The sequence below is a fragment of the Pleurodeles waltl genome, chromosome 1_2 (assembly GCF_031143425.1).
Source record: "Pleurodeles waltl isolate 20211129_DDA chromosome 1_2, aPleWal1.hap1.20221129, whole genome shotgun sequence".
NCBI classification, from domain to species: Eukaryota; Metazoa; Chordata; class Amphibia; order Caudata; family Salamandridae; genus Pleurodeles; species Pleurodeles waltl.
In genome coordinates this window covers 151,879,406-151,899,040 of record NC_090437.1, presented here as the reverse complement: position 1 = coordinate 151,899,040, position 19,635 = coordinate 151,879,406, and the positions used below count along the sequence as shown (strand labels likewise).

The following is a 19,635-nucleotide window of genomic DNA, read 5'->3' as shown; positions in this document are numbered from 1 at the left end:
GTCATGCTGGCGGTGGCCCTGACCTGCTGAAGACGGTGCCTGAGACATACGGGCATGCCTATTGCCTATTCCCCCAAAATTCAACTGTCGGGGATACCCTTGGGGACACCGACTCACACCTTCTCGAGGAGCTAAACGAGGACTTGGACTGCGATAGGGGCGACGACAGTGGGGGATTGTTTTCGGGAAGGGCACATACTGCCATTTATGGATCTGTTTGAGGAGAGTGGCATACCTGGGGACGGGGGGAAGGCAATTTCTACTATACCAGACGCTGACCCAGACTATAAGGGGACTATGGGTCATGGTGAAGGCAGAACCAGAGGTCCATAAAGTACTCTAACTCTTATTGACACTGAGAGAGGGTCCCCCTCGGTTACCAGACTCTATAGAGGCCATAGCAAGTTGACTCTGAAGTCTTTGCAAGCGTTAAGAGTGAAATGGGAAGGAACACTGGGCAAGGAGATGACGGACACAGAGTGTTAGAAGGTGCTGACACAACCCCATAGGGTATCGCGTAACACACGTCTCCGTTACATTCAACATAATTATATACACAGAACATATCTTACCCCACATAGACTAAGGATAATGTATGGCGGCGAACCCGGGGGATGCCCCAGGTGCAATGCTTTGGATTCAGATTTCGACCACATGACATGTGGGTGCCCCAAGATACAGCGGTACTGGCGGGGGGCATTGAGAGCTTTCGGGAGGGTCCTGGACGGGCAGCTGGAGCTGGATCCTTCCCTCTGCCTACTGGGGCTACACTCCAGACCCGCCTCTAAGGCGGTTGGCAGCAGGGTCTTGGACCTAGCCCTGGTACTGCTCAGGCGCTGGATCACCATGGCATGGAAATCACATACTGGCCCGGTCCTGGTGGACTTGAGATGAGATGTATCGATATGGGCACAGGCTGAACTACATGCACTGCGGCGAGAAGAGGCTCGTCCTATTGCTCCCTTGTGGGCCTAGGCGCTGGAGACACAGAGATGGGGGAAGGTGGGGAACTGGAAGCCGAGGAGGATATGCCCCACTAGGAGTGGGCCCCATCCCCGATTTGATGGAATGTAGGGGAAGTGATGTGACTCATGTCATACAGCAGAGACCACTCGGTGTGTTCATTACAGGAGGTAGATGGGCAGGGGCCACTGCCTTGACTCCACTACACCTATACTGCCTCAACCCGTAAACCCTAGAGATCACTTATAGCCAGCCGGGGGAAACCCTGCTTAACTACATGAGAGGAAGAGGGGCCACGGTAATGATAATGATCTCCCAAGTCAGATAACCCGGCTAGTCTTAAACACCTCTTTTACATCACAGAATGGAACTGTTCCTCCAGCGCATTGTTTAATGTTCCCTTTAGTTATGTTAATGGTTTGAATGGTAATATTATGAATGATAGCGAATGTTTACTGGCCGATGTGGGGTAGTGGTTGCAAGACTATGCAAATGCAGACTTATTTACTGAATAGATTGGATGCTATCACTAAACCCAGAAGGTTCGTGATACAACTGTAACATTGATCAGGAACCAGCTGAAATGTCGGACCTTCCGCATGTACCATGCAGCAGGGGATATCACTCCTGCCTAAGAACTGTACTTCATTTGAAAAATACCAATAAACAAAGATTTAAAAAAAAAAAAAAAAAGAGTTTTAAATAATGAAATATTTTGTGACTTTCCCGTGATAAAGGAGGACTGCTGGCTGTAAGAGTAGCATTTGTAAGTTTAGATGTGACAATTGGTAGTGTAGTATTGACCACAGAAGTTAGAAAACGAGTTGTATCATGTTCTCCTTCAACTTTTGAAATGGAATGTGATATATTTGACCTAGTTTGATTCATCATATTCTAAATCATGTAATTCTTTCCCTCCTCAAAGTTACTGTTCAACACTGTAGATTCTGTTGGTTTGCAGTTTCATTGCCTGAAATTACCAACTATATTCATGAAAACAGAGATTTGAGTCTCTAACCTTTCAATAAAAGAGACAGTTCTGCAAGTAGGTTGGTTCATTTTGAGGCTCTTGATCATGCAGTCAGTAAGAGAAGATAGCTTATGATATTGGATAGTACATAAGAGGCTAACAATGTCAAAAGCCCTGCCAGTATATCTAGCGTATCACAATACCAAAACAAGGCTTGTACAGCTGTATCCAAGAACTAATTAAGGAGGTCAATAATGCTGGATTTGGGAACAGTGGAGATGTAAATGATGGGAGAGGAATGAATGCTTCCTCCAGAATTGGAAATAGAGACACCTTGTGAGTACTCAGATAATCTGTCTCAGTAACTGGCTCACTAACTGAGCACAGCTCTATGACGAGCCATTGTCAGTAAACAGAGTCTTAGGTTCAGAATAAGTAAGTGCAAGTTTGTAATGGTGAATTTGTGCACTCAATGGCTCTTTACAATGCATGGTGTTTTCCAGCCACATCTTTCCCTTACTGAAAATGTTCAAAATGTTGGCTAAGTAAAAAAGCATGTGAATTCCTGCTAAATAAAGGAGGCTTCCCACACTGACCACTGCCTACAGTCTTGGGGCCAACCTTCGGAATCTTTGCCTTGGAAAGGGGCACAGAAGACTCCAAACATGTACAAGTGTTTGGAGGGTCAATATTTCCTTGGTCTTTAGTTTTCACATACGTTTTTCTAAAAAAACAATCTAATCTACATGATTCTGTGAACAAAGGTGAATTCGAAGGAAAGTTTCCAGAAGCTAAAAGATAATGAATCCTTTGGAAATACCTGCCTACAGACTCTTTCTTGGATGGACAAATGGCTCAAGAGAACTACATTTTGCACCTTTGTCACTGCACTGGTTCATCAAGTAGAAAGACAGGAGTAACCCAATGTTTATTTCGGAAATCTATTGCTGACTTAGCAATCTTAAATAGGGTTTCCATTTCTTTAGAAACTTTATTGGGAGATTATATCATGTGTGGGCAGAGGTTTTCCACATCTTTAATTTTCATAGATGGTCGATATAGCAATCAGTACCTTCAAATTGGCCACCTCAGAGGGACACTTGTCAGTAAATGAAGTGCCCATCTACGAACACTCGATTGTGTGTAAAATGATTCATGGAAGTGCACTGTCGTTTCGCTCAGAACCTAGGTACTCTCCTGGGTGCACAGACATTTCTCCATATGTGGCCTCGGAATGAATACCTTCCCTTGACAGAAGTGAAACTTCCCTAAAAAAAAGCAATGAAATGCTGCATTCTGCTTCATTTAAGTTTGCTGGTGTTTGCAGAAAGCATAGGGAGCTAATTGGAAAGAGCATACACACACTGAATAGCTATCAAATTCCATGCACGAAACCATGACACCACATTTTGGAAGCCATATTTCCTGCGCTAGAACTATCATAAATCACAAAAACACTACTAGGAAAGTAAAAGAACTAGAGGAATACCCATGTAAATATCTAGGCCTCTTCCTTTATCCAGATTATGGATACTTTTCTCAGCACCCAAAGAAATGACTCAGAAACACAGCTGAAAGAAAGACAGGTGTATAAAATTAGAATAAATAAATGACTTTAGAGAAAAACTTGGTATGTCCTCAGATCCAAGGGGTGATTTGTTGGGTGAGGTTTATGTCAAAATATTGCACACAGAAATGCTGCCTGACATAAATATGTTATCTTAGATTTTAAATATAAAAAGATCTTCTTGAGGGGTGTAAATTTATTAACGCAAACGGGGCAATATTTTTCGAAACTTTAATCAAGATAAATTATTTATATCAGACACTATTCTGACTACCTTAGTTTGGTAGCACACATTAGGTGCCATATTCAGAGCAGCACACATGGACACCACTGACAGCTAGCAGCTGCGAGCTGCAAAGTAACCACTCAGACCGATCAACATCGGTATACCTCCACAAGTTCAGGCACAATTACTACTTTTCAAAGGTTTTTCTTTTCATTCCTGGAGCAGTTTTTTCAGACTCACCTACGTGCAGCCTGACGACAGTACGTAACCTTTCCTTATGTTTAGTGTCATGCAGCCCGTCACTGCTACCTGACTTCAAACTCCTGGTCACAGCACTACACAGTATTTGTCTTCTGATTCAGTTTTATGCCACAAAGAGTCTCACTGGTTCCCTTTAGCAGTCACTCACTGCACACTTCACTCGGTGACATCCAGCAGTTAGATCGGACAAACTAGTGTATTTGAGGGTGGATTTTGTCTCCTCCAAAAGAACACCTGATGGTAACCAGAAGACGAACATTTTACTCTCGAAAGTGACACAACCAAGCACAGCTCAAGCTCCCATTTGAAACAAAGAGGGATCAAAGGGCACTTTTACATCAGCCACATTTTCATCATAATTGACATCAGCATTTTGTGCCCCCGGCCCCTCCTTGGCAAAGTTAATCTTCGAGGAAGAGTTACTGTACTGACCACTAGAAGAAGACATCTATAAGTGAACACTCCTAAGAAAACAGTGAATATTTGAAAGACGTTTAAATCCAGCAACAAATATTAAACATTATGGGGGTCATTATGAGCCAGGCAGGTAGCGATAATGTGGCGGTAGAACCGCCAACAGGCTGATGGTACTTAACGCCACATTATGACCGTGGTAGACCCGCGAAGGTAATACCGCCGATACTGTCAGGCTGCCGCCAGCCTGCAGCCTGGCAGACCCAGCAGTTGTATTCCGCCAGGGCAGCGCTGCAAGCAGCGCAGCCCTTGGGATTATGAGTCCCCATCCGCCAACCTTTCCATGGCGGTAAACACCACCATGGAAAGGATGGCGGTATGGGAGACTCGGGGGGCCCCTGGAGGCCCCTGCAGTGCCCATGCCCTGAGCATGGGCACTGCAGGGGGCCCCATGCACAGCCCATCGCGCATTCCAATGCTTGAATTACGGGCAGTGGAATGCGCGACGGGTGCTGCTGCACCCTTTGCACCTCAACATTGCCGCCGGCTCGATTACGAGCCGGATTCAATGTTGTTGTGACTTTTCTGCTGGCCCAGCACTGGCGGTATGTTGGCGCCTGCAGCTTTGGCAGTCTTTTCAAAAGACCGCCAAAGTCGTAATGAGGGCCTAATTATTCTGCAACTCAAATGTTTCATAACTACCTCAACTAATTTCCGTCACTGGAAAGGGTGCACCTACCATTGTAACTGATGTCCTAATAATACAATTTCAATGGGTACATATCGTTCGGTGAGTGTATTATGACTGACAGTGAGAGTGGGCTTTCATAAAGGTGATATATACTGTTAGATTTACTGTTCTTTATCTTGATTAACACAGCAACATAATGTAGCCCTCTTATGTACAATAACGGTTACCTGTAGGTGTAGGGACCTTTTTGTTCCACTACAGGCCTGTCCCCATCCAGTACTTCCTGTGGATTCGTAACACTGAAAAAATAGAATTGCATGTAAACAGGCGGTGGAGGGTTCTTCCATGCATCAAATGAATCTGTGCCATTCTTTAACACTGCGGCCTGAAAGAAAGCAGACAGTGGACATTTATTAACAAGCAGTCACTGGCTCTCCACAAACATTCCAACAAGCGAGGGGGTAGGTGGCAATGTGAGGTTCAAAGCGATAATGATTCCACTTCCTAGAGGCTCTAAATAGGATGTGCTGGGGCAAGTTCAGTGGAACCAAGAGTACAGCCTTATGGCAGGAACTGACCGATTCAGTCAGTTCAGAGGGGAAGAAGGACCAGACCATGGGGGACATTAAGGAAAAAATGGGAAGGTGAGAAGAAGCTTACTGGGCTGCACAGAAGAATGTAATCAATGAATGGCTATTTGGTGATAGAGAAGACCCAGAGCAGGAACTGGATGTTAAGCTACTTAGGGAGCAGAAGGGCCTACATGTCCTTTTCAGTTCTAAGGCACCACCTGAGTTACCAAAGGTCACGAAAAAAGTTATTAGCATGAAGTAATGCACTGCCTTATATGAAAAGATAAAAAAAAAAAACACATAATAAACTCCAATATGGGGCAGGGACTCGTTAAGAAGTTTAAATAAGGCCAGAGACATTGTGGGATGGGATTATATAGGACTATCAAAACTAGAAGATTGCTGAGCACATACCCACATGAAATCATTTGATGATCTGAAAGGAGAATTAGATCTACACAACTCTCAATTCTTTCCATTTCTACAAATGAGACACGTTTTAGGACACTTCACGGATTCAACCCAGTAGAGGCTAAACTGACACTGGAACCACCTTGGGCAAGGGATATATCCAGGCTCTACCCCTATCCACATTGCATGCAACATCGGAAACAAATCTGGGTATTCTGGATAACGACGAATGGAGGAAAGCAAAGATGGCTCTGCAGGTACTAGCTGTCTCAGCCAGAATTCGACAAATTTTATTTAAAAATCTACACAAAATCTACTATACTCCACAGAAGCTCTGGTAGAGGGGCTTAAGCAGAGCCCCCCTTGTGGTCGTTGAACTGATACATCCGCACCTTCTTCCACATGGTTTGGGAATGCCCAACTGTCCAACAGTTCTGCTCCCAGGTGGAAAGCTCACTTACCGAGGTTTTAAGTAGGCCTATCCATTTTACCCCCAAGATGGCTGTCCTAGGATTACTGGAGGAGTGAGGGGGGCCATTAGGTAACTGTCATGTCCTAGGGATGGAGTTAGCGCTCACTCAATGAGATAAACGAGCAGGTGGTGTGTTAATGTAGTCCCATCCTACTGTGAATGTAGAAATCGAATAAATAAATGAACTATTATGGAGAGGGAGGTATATAAGGCTAGCAGATTATATACACCAGAAACATTAAAATATGGAAGACCTTGGAAGATAGCACAAAAAACACTAAAGCCGTACAGAGTGCCAACAATGACTTTAACTATGTTGTTTTTTCCATAGATCATTTAGTATGCTATATACCTTGGATTTCTGTCTTATAACAGTCTATGGACTTGGGCTGGGGGGCTGGTGGGATACGATTGTAATTACGGTACTGTTACGGTTTATTAAAAATGACAAACTATAACACATTTTATTTCAAAAGAAAAGATGGGAGAAGGCAGGTGAAAAAGAAGTTCTCCAAGACCGAGCAGGCTAAAATTCTTCCTGTCCCCTCTATTCCTCACCCCTCTAGAGAAGGGCGACCTCTCAGACAATCTGGTGCCTGGTAAGATCATAATCCCCCTAGTTCCTACTCTCAATAGCTGGCAAATTTCCTATGTCCGTGGGTAAGAGAATCCAGTTTTTTTTTTTTTTTTTAAATTAAGGGACTTGGCGTCCTGGGTTTATTCTAGGTTATATGCAGAACGAAAATGCCACTAACCTAACTAGTCATGCATAGGTTTGGAAAATGTGGCAGCTATGATTCTCTCTATCTCTATAGAAACAAATCTACAAGCACTCATCTAGAGCGCTCTTTCAGTCATACCTGCACTGTGAGTCGCACTTCACATATATCCTCCTCCTAAAAACTCTGCAACCCTAGCCCTAAAAATGTATACATGCTGTATTAATGTTTATTTTCCTTGTTAGGATAGGAAAGTCCTCTGCATTGTAATGAAAGTGAACCCCTGCCCTGAGTGCCCCAACTGTACTGATGTCTGGATCCCGAATGCTGATCTTTGTTTTCACAGGCAAACACTGACCATGCGTGTGCACCATGACATAGGCATGTCCCACAGATTGCAGTTTTAGGGGTGAAAGGCTACTGCCTTTACCAGGTGTTAAGCAGTACGAGTGTAATAGTGGCAGCATACTGTGTAATGATCAGTAGGAGTGAGGCCTAGAGTCTCATTCATTCCAAGTCCCGCTGCTTCGTGCTTAACTCACCGCTGGGTCTACATCTTGATGTTCTGAAGTGCAGCGCAGTGCATGATTAGTGTACATGCGCCGAGTGTATGTCTGCCTGGGAATGGTAAAATAAAGGGATAATGCAGTATTGTGCAGTGTGTGCATGTTGAATGTATGTACCGTGTATCGGTGTGCCTGTAAATGGTACAGTACATTCAGAATGTAGTGCTGTGCAGTGTGTACATGTTAAATGCATGTCCTGGGTATATGTGTGCCTGTAATTGGTAGAGTCCATGACGGATATAGTGCTTCACTTTGCATGCAAGTTAAATGCATATACTGGATGTATGCATGGCTGTGGATGGTACAGGATATGAAGGGTACAATGCTATGCAGTGCGTGTAGGGTTGTGTGTGCTGGGTCCATGTGTGGTTGTGATTGGCGCAAAATACATGGCCGACTATGGGTTCTATTTTGAGAGACCAAGGGCTACATGGTGAAATATGAGGACACAGAAGAATCAGAAGACAAATTTGTTTATGGCTGTATTACTGCAAGGTGGGTAGGACAGATGGGACAAGGGAGAGACAGGCTTACCTCAAACACTTCAAAGGGTACTCTTCGATTCAGAGAGAGGTCACAAGGAAGGGGCCCAGAAACATCTCAGGAAGGAGATGGGACTGATAAGAGAATCATTAAGAATAGGGCTGAGGCTCTGGGGTAACATTTTGATACATAATATCAGTGTGGCTGACATCCCATTGTGAATTCTAGTCACTCTCATGGGCTGTGTTGTGGGCCTACCAGTTTTGGAGTCCCTCCGGCTGTGACAGTTTTCAAGAGGAAGAGAGGGCAGATGATTAGGTACTTTAAAAGTTACAGACCACCAACATAAACTTCAAAGACTCAGACCTTACATCACATTTTGTGCCTGGAAATCAACTTTAGGAAGGGGAGCTTGAGACCCTAAAAACTGTTAACTGTCAAATCAGCCAGATGGGCTGTGTGAGGATGAGAAACTCTGCAAGACTTCTGCATGCCACCTGGACTAGAGGCCATGGCCGGCTAGGCTCTCTGCTGGGTGACTGGACATCACCTGGGAAATCCAAGACTGCCTACCCTGGAGCCTGCAGCGACAGTGCCTGCTTGCTTGACAAGTGAGGAAAAAGAGGGCGGCGTTGGAGGGAGCGAGGTCCCCTGGGGAATTCTGTTGACTGGATTTCCTGAGAAAGGGGTGCAAAAACAGCTGCTGCATTGATGAGGTCATTGCCAGTATGCAGGACAAAGTCAACAATTCCACTATGCTAGGAGGGCCGGCATGAAGTGAGCTGTGGATATCACAGTGCTGGTCGGCCAGAGAGGCGCCAGCGACCCTGTATGCCAGGAGGGGCAGCCGGAAAGTGAGATGTAAGTATCATGGAGCCAATGGAGTTGGATCCTGTGTACAGTGAAGGATGAGAGACCCAAATATGCCGGGGGGGCACTATGGACAGGTTGCTTTGTGGAGTAGGCCACAGCAGTTGCATGGGGAAGAGCAGGCAACTCCGTATGCCAGGAGGGACCACTGTGCAGGTATCTGCTGTGTCAATTGGGTTGGTGCCAGCGTACTGTGGCGGTATGGTGACCCTGTATGCCAGAAGGGATCACCTGGACTAGAAAGAAGTGTGACCAGACCAGGAATGTTGCCGGAGGAGTGAGGCTTTCATTGCAACATCTGTGCACTGGACCCTGATGAAGGATTCACATTAGGAATTTCGCATTATCTTGCTCCCACCATGGGACAGACCATAGCTTTAGCCTACAAGAAGGAGCTGCAAAGAGAGCCCAGTCGCTAAGGGTGCGCAACAGCATGTGAGGTCCTCGGGGATCGGTGACTGCAGCCCGCCTGGGCTGTTTGCAGTGAACTCAAATTAACCAGCTGATGCCGCTCCAGCACAGGTAGAACTCAGGAACTTCGGACGCTCTGATCCAGTAGGCAAGGAAAAGACAGAATTTGCGCAAAGTTAGCCTCGGAAGCTTGCTTTCTAGATAAAGCTACGGTGATGGAATACTTTCAACTTTACAATAGTGTCTAAGTGGACTCAAGACTAGGACTACTAGTCGAGGTTACCCTGGAGATGGTGCCTAAAGTGAATGGGAAATATCTACAATCACTAGAGTGAGGAAGAAGTGGGACACAAGGAACTGCCTACTTAACACTAGGGCTCTGACCTCAGGGGGACTATCTAGTTGTGTGTGAATGTAGTATTTCTCTTTGTGTTGGTGGCAGTAAAATAAAAATACTTCTCTTTTTTCCTAAAAGTGAGTATTTGGCTAGACTGGAATTTAATCGCTGATGTAGGATTTGTGAGTTATGAGCCAATGTTAATTCCCTGTATCAAGATCCACCCCCACACCACTACCGCTTCCCCCTCCAGAGGTAGAGGCTTGAACTGCTCAGAGTGCGCTAACCCTATGAGTCATGCTAAAGAGGTACTTGGACCATTTGCTCAGGATCCAAGGTAGGTCGGGCCCTGGGGCATCAGGAGTAGAAGGCCTCAACTCTCACAGCTGGGCCCAGTGACCCCCTCCTTGCCGAATGGCCCTCTGAATGGGATTCTGACACTTATATCTATACACTCAAATTGACTGTCTCAGCTCTGCAGGTGTCAGTGCCACTGCAACAGGGCAACACACAGGGCAGGTCTTACAATGCAAACCACTCACCCAGGCAGGTATGCCTCTCAGCAAACAAGCTGACTAACATACTATGAGGATTATTCTGACTTGTTTTTGATATCCAAATCAAAAAGATCAATATGTGTTTCACCATGTTGTTTAATAACGGCCTATAGAGGACTGTTATGACTTGTTTTGTTAACCAAAACAGAAATGTCTAAATGTGTTTTGCCATTCTTTTAATAACAGCCTATGGCGGATAGGTACTGACCTGTTTTTGGTATCCAATTCAGAAAAGTCATTATGAGTTTTTCAGTGTCTTTAATTGTATTAAAATCTCACCTCCTCATATGTACTGTTACACAGATATATAGTAATGTTTTTATTTTTTAATTTAGGGACTTGTTTTGTTATGACCTCCACCACCTGCCACAACATCGACTTCTGTGCCAAGCAGTGCTCCAACTCCAGGACTAGCACCACACAGAAGATTGACAGTCCACACTGTTAACTTCAATCTCTACTCTTTTTCTTTGGGAGCTAATATCTTTATGTATGACTGACAGGGTAGTTGTAAATCTTTACTCACACATTCCTGTTGGAACCATGCTCTATTTGTCAGCATATTTGTGTTTATACTTATTATGTCATAAAATAGGCCCTGAAATTTGACACTGTTGTGGTACCCCTTGTCTAAAATATCAGAAAATCAATTTGTGTGCCTCCCAAAATCAGAGAAAACATGTACCTAGCATCCCTCTCCTGTCAGCTTCTGTCATACAAAAGCCCCTGGTGTCATCCTTCAAAATGCCCTCAACTCAGACGCCAGGGGACATACTGGCACAGTAATCAGGACCTCTCCTGTCCATCAGTCATTTACCCTATGATCTTAACATCTACATCTCATCATTTGTTTCCCCCCATCTCTTTTTTTTTTGTTAGAATATGCACTGTTACTAGTTTAAGTCATGGTGGTGTATACGTTCATGCCGGTCTCGTCAATGTAACTACATTTGTGGTCACAATGACTTCTACAGATTCATATCAACTGAATGTCCATTTTGTCTCTAGGGCTGTTGGATCTGGACTCACTGAAGATGAAGATGATAGAGGCAATCAGCAAAAAAAAGCCAGTGTCAATCCTCCGACCAATGCAAGCAGGTGAATATACATCAATACCAGCACCACCTGCACAATCACCCAGAACACAAGCACAGTCTCAAAGACTCCAACAACCAGCATTGCTTAGTCAGAATAGTGTGTTCTCTTATTATTCTCACCATTTTTGCATACTAAAGCTATGCACACTTTTTCACAACAAACCTGTGTCATCCTTTCATCTGTGTTGAATGTTTGTTGTTGCATTTACCACATAGGTTAGTGGTAGCTATGTTATATTTTTAAATAATTTTCTAAGTGTAACACATTTTAAAATTGCATTTAAATACAGAAAGTATATTCTAAATCACAAAACATTTCCGTTAGCGGACATATATCCTACATTATGATTTCAAAATACAAGAAAGATGTTTGTTATAGATGCAGTCAAGAAGTTCATGGCACTAGTTAAATGTTGTTATCTGCACACAGACTGTCTCGCGGAGCATTCAGGCCTCTCTTAGCCCTGGATGTCTCGAGCACTCCCTGAACTTCTAAAATGGCGTCATGAACACCACAAATGCAGCCACTTAGCTTGAATCTGGGAGAAGGGACTGAGCAGCACAAGAGAGGTACAAAGTGTTGGGGGCAAAAGGTCAACCCCACTTCTTGAAGGATAACTTGGCAATGCGGCAGCTTAAGGCCCTGTTAGAAATGAGGTCTTTGGTTGGCCCCTGTCCAAGCAAGGACCCTCACTTTAGCCAGGGTAAAGGAAACTCAACCTCAGCTAATCCCGCTCACCCCGTTGGTAGCTTGGCACGAGCAGTCAGGCTTAACTTCAGAGTTCTATGTGAAAAGTATTTGTACCAACACACACAGTAACTTAATGAAAACATTACAAAATGACAACAAAGGTTTAGAAAAATACGAAATATTTAAAATAAGACCAAAACAGCAAAAATCCAACATACGCAAGTCAAGTTATTAATTTTAAAAGCAAGAGAGTCTTAAATCCTTTTGTAAACAGGTAAAACACTGTTAGCGTTGAAAAGTACCTGGGTAGCGTCAAAATAACATGCATGGGCAAGTGTGCGCCGAAAAAGTTAAGCGGTGCATCGTTTTCTCACCCGCAAGCGAGATCATGCGTCGATTTCTCCTTCACTGGTCGGGTTGGCGTGCGTCTGTTTTCCTCTCCGCAGGAGAGCGATGCGTCGATCCGGCCAGCACTGTGGTCCGGGCAGGCGTTGCGTCGTTGTTCCGTGCCCAGCATTGTTTGCGTTGAAAATTCTGCCGCATGGCGTTAGCAAAACCGTGCTGTGTGGGTTGCAATGTTACCAGCCACCAATAGCGATGCAGCACATCGTTTCTCCAGCTGAGTGCGTCGATCTTCCAGCCGCACTGCAGGCGGTGCGTCGATTTCAGCCACGGAGCCAGCAGCGCGTCGTTTCTTCAGCCGTGTCTCAGAGGTTGCATCGGAAATTTCCCCGCACTGCAGTAGTTGTGTGGATTTTCAATCCTGGTCTGCCAGCTTCACCTGTCAAGGCCACAGGAACTGGATAGGGCACCACTTGGCAGGGCAGGAGTCTCAGCAGAGATTCCAGGTGCTGGCAGAGGAAGACTTTGATGGCCCTGAGACTTCAACAATAGGAGGCAAGCTCAGGACAAGCCCTTGGAGATTTCTTCACAAGCAGGAATGCACAACAAAGTCCAGTTGTTGTCCCCTTTTACCAGGCAGAAGAAGCAACTGCAGGATAGCTCCACAAAGCACAGTCACAGGCAGGGCAGCACTTCTCCTCAGCTCTTCTCCAGGAAGAGGTTCCTCTTGATGTCCACAAGTGATCTAAAGTCTGGGGATTTGGGTGCCCTTCTTATACCCATTTTGGCCTTTGAAGTAGGCTTACTTCAAAGGAAAGTCACTCTTGTTTGTGAAATCCTTTCTTGGCCAGGCCCCAGACACACACCAGGGGGTTGGAGACTGCATTGTGTGAGGGCAGGCACAGTCCTTTCAGGTGTGAGTGACCACTCCTCCCCTCCCTCCTAGCACAGATGGCTCATCAGGATATGAAGGCTACACCCCAGCTCCCTTTGTGTCACTGTCTAGAGAGAGGTGCAAACAGCCCAACTGTCAAACTGACCCAGACAGGGAATCCACTAACAGGCAGAGTCACGGGATTATTTATGCAAGAAAATACACTTTAATCATTTTTTAAGGCAGCCCCTATGTTAACCTATGAGAGGGATAAGCCTTGCAACAGCGAAAACCGAATTTGGCAGTATTTCACTGCTAGGACATATAAAACACATTAGTATATGTCCTACCTTAAACTTACACTGCACCCTTCCCACGGGGCTACCTAGGGCCTAACTTAGGGGTGTCTTACATGTAAGAACAGGGAAGGTTTAGGCCTGGCGAGTGGGTATACTTGGCAAGTCGAATTGGCAGTTTAAAACTGCACACACAGACATTGCAGTGGCAGGTCTGAGCTATGTTTACAGGGCTACTAATGTGGGTGGCACCACCAGTGCTGGAGGCCCACTAGAAGCATTTGATTTACAGGCCCTGGGCACCTATAAGTACACTGTACTAGGGACTTACCAGTAAATCAAATATGCCAATCATGGATAAACCAATTAACAATACAATTTACACAGAGAGCATATGCACTTTAGCACTGGTTAGCAGTGGTAAAGTGCTCAGAGTTCTAAAGCCAACAAAAACAGGTCAGAAAAAATAGGAGTCAGGAGGTAAAAAGATTGGGGATGACCCTGCATAATGAAAAAAAAAGTCCAACAGGCCCCAGTTGGAACAGCGAGGCTCAGGAGTTAAGGAGAGGCTGAGGGCAGGTCCAGGTGGTGTTGGGCCCTGCTCTTGGGACATCACAGTTTTTTTTCTTTCTCAAGGCCAGGAGGAGAATCAACAATCCCCAGTCTCTGGTTGATAGCCCAATATGCATTGTCCAACCTGGTGAATCTTCAGCTTCTGCCCGGAGTCTCTTGGAGGCAGATCAAGTAATACTCACAGCAGGCTCACTATTCCTGATGGCAGTGGCTTCCTTCTCCTCACTGGTTATATCAAGAGGTTGTGCCTGCCTCAAAGTCAAGGACGTCTTTTCTTGACCCTGCTCTGTCCTTGGTTGGCCAGCCTTGTCTGTTGAAAAGGAATGTAAAAAAAAAGACAATTTGTTAAATAATGCAAATCTGCATATTTTTAGCTGCCAATGTGGAAACTTTACCCAGGGTGAAAACATGACCACCCCTGTCGCCGGGCGCAAAGGTAAGAAAGCCGGATTGCCAGAGTATGTTGGTTGGGCACTGTACGGGTGGTCGGGGCCACTGCAGGTATATACATGTCACAGTAATATTTTTTTAAATCACTGTCACATGCATATGTGGGGTACACAATGGTGTCACACATGGCTGGGGACACACTGGCTCAACACACATATCATACACATATACAGCTGTCATTGTGGTGTCATCATTCATTGCCAGATAAATGCTGGCACCACAATGACGGTACAGTCACACTGGATGACGGTGCTCATGTGTGCACATTGCAAGGTGACCTGCACAGGTAGGTTTCTGCTATCTGTTGTATAAGTGAGTCAGTAGGTGTATGTGTGTTTGTGGATTGACTGGTTGAGGTGGAGGGAGTGGGAGTGGGTGATGTGGCTGTGTGTGAATGTGTATCACTTGCATATGAGACTGATGTTGTGTATGTTGTGTTTCCGTGTGGCAAATTCAGGTGAGTGTTGTTGATGTGTGGCAGACATTGTCGTGATGTGTGTAGTGATGCTGGTGTGTGAGTATGTCTGTGTAGCTGAGCATGTAGTTGTGTTGATTGTTGTTGTGTCATGTGTGGGTTCAGTGTCAATGGTGTGTGTACCTTGTGTCATGGATGTATGTCTAAGTGGGTTTTTGGCATGTATACAGGTTGTGTTGTGCTGGAATTGTAATCGATAAGAATGCTGGTGTTTATGTGGTGTGTTGTGTAGTGCAGTGTAGGGGGACACATGGCTAAGAGACAGTGAGTGTGTGTCACTTACCTCTATTCCATAGCCCCTGCCATTGTACGAGGTCCTTGGGTCAAGCCTCTGTCTCCCCCTGCCAGCAATCCGTCACCAGTTCTGCATTTGTACAGCTGTAACATCTAAATACGGCAGGTGGAACACCATCAACTTGGCGGTTTCCTCAGGTCCAGCGTCACCGCTGCGTAGACTCTCCCCCACTCCCCTCCCCCAAAAATATAATTAAGCCATGCCCGAGGGATGGGGCCACCCCCAAAGCTCAACGTATAGTACTTATAACGTATAGTAATGACAAATGAATGATTAACATATAGTAATGAAATATCCTTTACGTTAAGGAAAATCTAGAAATTCACTGAAAAACCCAAAGGTTAAAGGGATGTTATAATGGGAAAATAATTTTTTTTTAAATGAGAAATTCACTTAAAAAACCCAAAGGTTAAAGGAACGTTATAGTTAGGCTTACATTTTAAACTGACAAATCCATAGAAATTCACCTGTTATAGTTAATTATCTCAAGTAACTATAACTTGTACCCTAAGGTAACTATAACTCCTGCCTTGCACTGCTAATTACCCTACAAATTACGGCACTCATGACATTTCGATAACATCATTGATAATATCAATGTAATATCTGTAGTAAAAAGAATTATGAAAAAACTGTGCATGCCAGGGGTGCAAGTTATTGTTACCTTAGGTCAGAATAGATATATATATCCATATGGTACACTTACAGTTAAACTAGTTAAACTTTTACAGCACATATGCCTTTACCAAACATGCTTCTACCTCAAAATTGTCATTGTAAAAGCATGCATGGTAAAGGAATATTTGTGGTAAAAACTACTGTTGTAAAGCTATGCGTGGTGGTGTTGCAGTTGTTGTAATGACTGCAGAGTAAAGGCATGCGTGGTAAAGGCGTGCGTTGTTCCATCGTACATTAAATTGTTTTTCTTTAGATGTTTATCTATTTAAGTAACGCAATTTAAGTTCATTTAACATTATTTACTATTGTGTTTAATTTTAAGTACCTAATTCCATTACTACCTATGGGAGGGGGTTGAATTACCTGTGACTGGCGATGTGGGGTGCTACATTTGGCTGTAGTAACTAAAGAAGTTCAGTTTATGAACAGCTAAAGACTTAATGTTTTATGGGTGAGTTACTTCCATCCAAAAGCCCTCCTAAAAACCTCCCCATGCTCCTTTCCCTTTGGAATAAGTATTCCCCATTTTCCAGTCACTCCTGTGTCCTGCCCAAATCCAGTACTAAAACATATACCTCCTTGTGTGGAGGCTCCGTACAGTCAGGGCAGAGATCTCCACAGATTTCAGTATCGGAGAGGCAGAGGTGGAAAATATACACAGGTTCTTGAACAGCGTTTGGTAGTACAGTTTGTTTTCACTACAAAATGTAGTTTGTGAATTGACTCCAACCTAACAATAAAAAGTAGACAGAAAATACATTACCCTCTAACTGGACATCCAAAGTGCAGGCAAAATAACCACTATTTAAAGCAAAATACAAAACAAGTGAACTATAAAACACATTTTAAACCAGTTTTGCCAATGGACAATGAGCACAGGCTTTGTGCAGACTCTCAAACCGTATTTTTACTTAAGTGGTACATAGGACCATCTTGGAGGACTGAGCAATTCCTACTTACTAGTGCACTATTTATTTTCCACACCTCTATAGTGGTGGGTACCTGTTCTTGTTCATGGAGCATGGCCCACGAAGGTCAGGTAAGTCATTGTTGAGTCTTGTTTTCAGTGCTAGACCCACATAAGAATTGGATTTGAGTATAAAGCACAGTGTATGGCCCACATTCGTCCAATGTTAGGAAGCTTTTCTTGCTTGTGGTCCTAGGTATGTGCAAGCATTGTTTTGGTAGGGGGAATGGTGTTTACCACACATTTATAGTAAGAGGCTGCTGTGAGCCCGATTTTAATCTTATCACGGTGCTCAGCCGCATTTAGTTGATGAGGATGTTGTGAGCCCGCAATTTATATTTTCGCATTGCTTGACCTGGGTAAGTGATCTTGTTTTTTACTAAGCTCAGCAGCAGTGCACAAAGCCTGCTTTTTGGAGTATTGCTGGTTGCTTTATAGTAAGAAGCAGACAGGGAGCCCAATTTCCTTATTTCTCGTAGACATGTACAGGGCAGCAGAACTGGAGGTCAGCTATTGTAGTCTTTACATTACTGCTTTTGAAGTTGCTAGTGCCGGGGCTTAAAAGAATTCTGAATTAACTCCTGTTGATGCACAAATGAAACAAATATAAAGTATGTGCAAGAAAGAGCCTGTCGCTGGCTTTTACTGCCTGTGGAAAAATTCACCTGAACAGCTTTAGTGATCTCTATAGTTCTTGGAATTCCCTGGTTGTTGTGTTGACTGGAGTAAAGGCAAGTAGGTGACTTTCTAATCTGTCTGGATCACCTCTATTAAGGAGCAACAGAAGAGCAGGACTGTGAGTGTTTAAAAAACAAATAGAAGCAGTGAGCCATAGGGCATTGTTTGTAGTCTTGTTATATCCCTCCTTTCCTGTACTCAAATTAAGAAGTATTGTTTGGCTTTTGGTAAGGTACGGGTCAAGCTACTTGAAGATTAAGGCTTAATCAATACTATATTTAATTTACCCTTAATTCCTTTTATCTTTTTGTACCAGTACTAAAGTGGGGCCCTTTATTGGGGTCCTGTTAGAAATTGGGTTTTTGGTTGGCAGTCAGGTACCCTCTGTCCAAGCAAGACCCCTCACTCTAGTCAGGGTAAGTCACACACAATCCAAATGATCCTGTGCCCACCCTCTGGTAGCTTGGCACAAGCAGTCAGGCTTAACTTAGAAGGCAATGTGTAAAGTATTTGTGCAATAAATCATATAATAACACAATATAGCACCACAAAAATACACCACAAAGTGTTTAGAAAAATAAAGAATATTTATCTGGATATTTGTAGGTCAAAACGAATAAAGATGCAATATGAAATTGTAGAGATATCATTGAAAAGTGATATAAAGTGTCTTAAGTCTTTAAAAAGCAAACAAAGTCTCTTTCAAGCACAAAGTACCTGGTTTAAAGTGGAAAATCTCCGCAAAGGGCCGCAGAGGAAGAGGTATGTGGAAAAATGGTGTGTGCGTCGGTTTCTCTCCTGCACACACGGACTTGCGTCGTTATTTTTCACGCGGGGAAGTTGTGTGTCGTTTTCCGCCGCGCGGACAGTCTCCTTCTGTGGTTCGTGGGATTACCAGATGTCCTGGGGTCTGTGCGTGGAATCCTAGGCTTGTTTTCCGGCTGCGCGTCGTTCCGGTGGGCTGTGCGTGGAATCTTCTCCCTCACGCCAGGCGTCGCGTTGATTTCCTTTCTGAAGTTGGGTGGCGTTGTCCAGGCGAGGCCGTGCGTTGAAGTTCCGGTCGCACCGCAGGCATCGCGTCGAGTGGCGTCTTTCCGGATCGGCGTGCAGTGAATCTTTCACCGCGGAGAAAGCTATGCGTAAAATTTTTCGCCACACAAGGCGTCCAAATGAAAAAGAGAAGTATTTTTGGTCCTGAGACTTCAGGGAACAGGAGGCAAGCTCTATCCAAGCCCTTGGAGAGCACTTCAGCAGCAAGGCAAGAGTTCAGCAAGGCAGCAGGGCAACAGCAAGGCAGCAGTCCTTAGTAGAAAGCAGTCAGGTGAGTCCTTTAGGCAGCCAGGCAGTTCTTCTTGGCAGGATGCAGGTTCTGGTTCAGGTTTCTTCTCCAGCAAGTGTCTGATGAGGTAGGGCAGAGGCCCTGTTTTATACCCAAATGTGCCTTTGAAGTGGGGAGACTTCAAAGAGTGGCTAAGAAGTGCACCAGGTCCCTTTTCAGTTCAATCCTGTCTGCCAGGGTCCCAGTAGGGGGTGTGGCAGTCTGTTGTGTGAGAGCAGGCCCTAAACCCTCCCAGCCCAAGAAGACCCATTCAAAATGCAGATGTATGCAAGTGAGGCTGAGTACCCTGTGTCTGGGGTGTGTCTGAGTGAATGCACAAGGAGCTGTCAACTAAGCCCAGCCAGACGTGGATTGTAAGGCACAGAAAGGATTAAGTGCAAAGAAATGCTC

At 44.6% G+C, this 19,635-nt stretch overlaps 1 protein-coding gene across 1 annotated transcript in view; it reads right to left on the bottom strand.

The window, feature by feature from the left end:
* Positions 1-19,635, bottom strand: part of SCARB2 (scavenger receptor class B member 2) — a 420,920-nt gene that overhangs the window by 349,869 nt on the left and 51,416 nt on the right. Inside the window, exon 2 of the mRNA XM_069236840.1 lies at positions 5,320-5,477. Within this exon, the coding sequence (XP_069092941.1) occupies positions 5,320-5,477 (158 nt within the window). The remainder of the gene's footprint in view (positions 1-5,319; positions 5,478-19,635) is intronic.